At 58.3% G+C, this 4,246-nt stretch overlaps 1 protein-coding gene across 1 annotated transcript; it reads right to left on the bottom strand.

Moving 5' to 3' along the window:
• Window positions 1-723: 723 nt before the first annotated feature.
• LOC141729778 (olfactory receptor 14J1-like) lies at window positions 724-1,656 on the bottom strand. Its single transcript, XM_074545507.1, has one exon. The coding sequence runs from the start codon at window positions 1,654-1,656 to the stop codon at window positions 724-726; it is 933 nt and encodes a 310-aa protein (XP_074401608.1).
• Between the last annotated feature and the right edge of the window lie 2,590 nt (window positions 1,657-4,246).

Genomic DNA, 4,246 nt, shown 5'->3' with positions numbered 1-4,246 from the left:
CTGTGCAGTGCACTGGGGATGGATCAGCCCCTGCTCTGCTGCTCCTTCCCTTCTCCCCCACGGCCCCAGCCATGCTGTTTGCCCCCAGCCTGCCCACGGCCAGCCTGGGGTTGCTCACGGCAGTTTCTGTGCTGAGCATTGGCCTAGGCACGTTCTTGAGAGAGCCTGGGCAAGGAGCCTGGAGCCCCCAGGCCCTGGGCTGAGGCGTCAGCGCTGCCCCAGCAGTGCCCATGGCCTGTCCCTGCTGCAGCCCCGGCACTGCCACCCCCAGGGCTGTGCCCGGCCCCGAGAGCACTCAGGCCCTGCAGCAACACCAGGGCCACCAGGGCAGCGGGGCAGGGCCACGGCAGCAGCACTGGCAACACCAAGTGCTGCTGCTGCTCGGCACAGCTGCTGGGCCAGCCCTGATCTGCCCCCAGCTCTGCACACAGACATTGCTGCTGCAGCTCCAGAGAAGGCAACAAAAGGGCATCTCTGCAGAAAACTCTGCTGGGAGATCCTTTAGTTCCTTTAAAGCCACCAGGAGCATGGCCCCTCATTGACACAGTCTGTGGGCTCAGGGAAGGTAGAGAGAAGCAAAATGAGAAAAGGCCCAAACACTGATATTTAATTATGGACAATATAAAAAACCTAAAAAAAAGGGGAAAAAACCCACAGCCAAACCAACAAGAAATATTAAAAATTGCTTTTATTACAAGTGATTTGCAAACACTGGCCTGCAGTTTAATGTTTCTGAAAGCATCCAGTCATCAGTCTCCACACTGCAGCCTTGAGCTCCTGGTTCCTCAGGCTGTAGATGAGGGGGTTCAGGGCTGGAGGCACCACCGAGTACAGAACTGACAGGGCCAGATCCAGGGATGGGGAGGACATGGAGGGGGGCTTCAAGTGAGCAAAGATTAGAGTGCTGAGGAACAGGGTGAGAACAGCCAGGTGAGGGAGGCAGGTGGAAAAGGCTTTGTGCCGTCCCTGCTCAGAGGGGATCCTCAGCACAGCCCTGAAGATCTGCACATAGGAGAAAACAATGAACACAAAACATCCAAGTCCTAAAGATGCACTAACAGCAATGAGCCCCAGTTGTTTAAAGTTGGAGTGTGAGCAGGAGAGCTTGAGAATCTGTGGGATTTCACAGAAGAATTGGCCCAGGACATTGCCATGGCACAGGGGCAGGGAAAATGTATTGGCTGTGTGCAGCAGAGCATTGAGAAAGGCACTGGCCCAGGCAGCTGCTGCCATGTGGGCACAAGCTCTGCTGCCCAGGAGGGTCTCGTAGTGCAGGGGTTTGCAGATGGACACATAGCGGTCATAGCACATGATGGTCAGGAGGAAAAGCTCTGCTGAGATGAAGAACATAAAGAAAAAGAGCTGTGTGGCACATCCTGCATAGGAGATGTCCCTGGTGTCCCAGAGGGAATTGTGCATGGCTTTGGGGACAGTGGTGCAGATGCAGCCCAGGTCGCTGAGGGCCAGGTTGAGCAGGAAGAAGAACATGGGCGTGTGCAGGTGGTGGCCGCAGGCTACGGCGCTGATGATGAGGCCGTTGCCCAGAAGGGCAGCCAGGGAGATGCCCAGCAAGAGGCAGAAGTGCAGGAGCTGCAGCTGCCGCGTGTCTGCCAGTGCCAGCAGGAGGAAGTGCCTGATGGAGCTGCTGTTGGACATTTGCTGTCTCTGGACCTTGGCACCTTTTGAAGAAGGAATGACAGTGATAATCGAGCGGAGATTTCTCATAGAAATGTCAAAGCCCTTTCTCATAGACCCTTTCCTACCACTAAACACCTCTCCCTTGTGTATGTCTAGGAGATCTTCCTTCACCTTTGTTACTGGTGCCCTGATTGCTGCTGGCCAATGTTGTGTGAGGAGATGGACCTTGACCTACAGGACACCTGGGAGTGAGACCTGACCCCCAGTCAGTGCAGCGGCACAGTAAGGGCAGGGGCCAGTCCTGGTTTCGGGATTTGTATAAAGAATGTTGAGCCAAGGCAGAGGAACTGCCTGCATGAAGGGATGGGGATTGTAGGAGGCAGAATGAGAGATTCTGCTGCACAGACTGGAGAAGAGAGTGTCCAGAGAGGCAGGAGCATTGTCTGAGGCTTAGTGCAGACTGAGGGGAGCTGCTCAGTCCCTCTCGCCTCTTCCAGCTGCCCTGGACGTGCACCTTTCTGAAATCCACTCCCGTGTTACCCTGGGCAGCCAGGAGACACAGCTGAGAGCAGAGGCATCCCAGGTACACAAAGGGACTCCTGCCTTTCCCAGAGTCAGGACAGTGGGCTCATTGCCAGCCTCCCAGCCTGCCCTGCCCAGAGCTGCCCGGGCACAGGGAGCTGGGACACCCCATTGCTGTGCTCAGCCTGCACAGGAGGAGCCCAAGGGCTGGGCCTGGCCCTGCAGCTGGAACTGCCATTGCACAGAGCCCCTCAGCAATGCCAGCAGCACCTGGGCAAGGCAAGGAGAGAGAAATGGGCCTGAGGAAAAGCCTTTCCCTGGCCAGCCCTGCCCAGCCCCTGCCAGGCAGCAGCAGGGCAAGACAGTGGCGCTCAGGCCCTGGTCAGCAGGGAATGGGCACTTGGCCGGAGAGATGCCAATCATCTCTGGGGCTGCTCTGCCGGCCCAGGAGGGACTGAGGGCCCCGAGTCCCCGGGCTGAGGACTGTCCTGGCTGCGAGGGGACACAAGAGCTGTGCTGCTCACGACAGTGTGTGCCCTGCAGGGCAGGCCCGGCAGGTGCCACATCTGTCCTGGTGCAGGGCTTCCCTCAGCACTGCCTCCCTCCCTCCCTGCCCACGGCTCTGCTGCTGGAGTTGTCCCAGCCCCAGCTGCTCCTGTGGCCCCAGGCTCCTTCCCTGCCAGAGCTGCCAGAGCCCAGCCCAGCCCCCAGGCCAGCCCTGCCCTGCAGCTGCTGGGCCCTGCAGGGAATAAAGAACAGCTCCCCCAGCCTGGGCACCATGGAAAGGTGATGCTGCATGGATCTGGAGGCTGGGCAGGGGCAGGCACTTCCTGAGGTGCCCAGGAATCCTCAGGGTGATGGTTTAAGAGTCCCAGCCACTGCTCTGCCTTGCACAGCTGAGTTTCCATTGACACCAAGCTGAGCCAGGGAAAAGTGGGAGCACAGACTCAGGAAATCTGAGACCCAAACAGGAAACTCCTGCCCTGAATGAGCTCATGGCAAGTCCCCTCAGAAATGCGCTGGCCATGATCTGGAGCTCTGAGCAGCCCTGGCTGCCACCCCAGCTTCAGCCCCTGCAGCCATCCCTGGCAGCAGGAGCCATCCTGCCCTGTCCCCCTGATGGTGCCCAGGGCAGCCCCACTCTGCAGCGCATCCTCCTCCTCCTCCTTTGCCACAGAGAACTCACCATGTAGAGGGCTGTGAAGATCTTTTCCCCAAGTGAAGTCTCAGCTCCATGTCTTCCCAATCCTGATTGCCTTCAGCCTGCCTCTGCCTGGCTCCTGTCCCCTCAGTGCCTGCAGGCAGAGCCCTCAGCCCTGCTGGGCTGGGAGAGGAGCTGGTCCTGGGAAGAGCTGTTCCTTTAAAGCTCAGTAGCACAGGCAGAGCACAAAGACTTTAATGAGCCTCTAGGGGCTTTGGTGTTGTTTACATCAAACTCAGTCCCTCAGAGAGTGTTTCAAAAAACTTCTCAAGAACTGAAAATTAAATTTAAACTCCAAAGTTTCTTGAAGTTTTAACGGGTCCCATTGAGGGACACGACTGGGAAAAGTGTCCCCAGGTTCCAGTTAGAGCAGAACACTGGAGGCAGTGATGACAGCTGGGGACAAGCAAGGCAAAGGTGTCTCTGGTGCTGAGCAAAGCTGGATGTGTTTGAGGAATGCAAAGGGCCAAGGCCTGAGCCCCAGCCCCTGGCCAGGCAGATCCTGTCCCTCCCTCCTTGCTCAGGGCTCTTCCCGGGATGGGCACTGGCATGTGGGGATGGGCAATGGCAAGGGCAGGAGCATGGGGCGGCCCTTGCCAGGCTGCTGAGCTGGGACAAGGAGGCAATGAGGCCCCAGGCCTGCAAGGGTCACTTGTCCCCTCGTGGCCTCAGGCCCAGGCCCAGCAGCCATGGCCAAAGTGCTGCCCAAGTTGGCTCTGGCAGGGCTGTCTTGCAGCTGCTGCCCATCCCTGTGCCCTGTGCAGCCCAGGCTGTCCCACGGTGTCCCTGCCCTGCGCCTCTGTCCCTGCAGGCACTGGGAACAGGTCCCCCTGTAGCTTTTGGACACATGCCTTGGCATATTGGAATCTTGTCCACATGGATGGC

This window comes from Zonotrichia albicollis, chromosome 8 (genome assembly GCF_047830755.1).
Source record: "Zonotrichia albicollis isolate bZonAlb1 chromosome 8, bZonAlb1.hap1, whole genome shotgun sequence".
NCBI classification, from domain to species: domain Eukaryota; kingdom Metazoa; phylum Chordata; class Aves; order Passeriformes; family Passerellidae; genus Zonotrichia; species Zonotrichia albicollis.
This window is presented reverse-complemented; position numbering and strand designations above follow the sequence as displayed.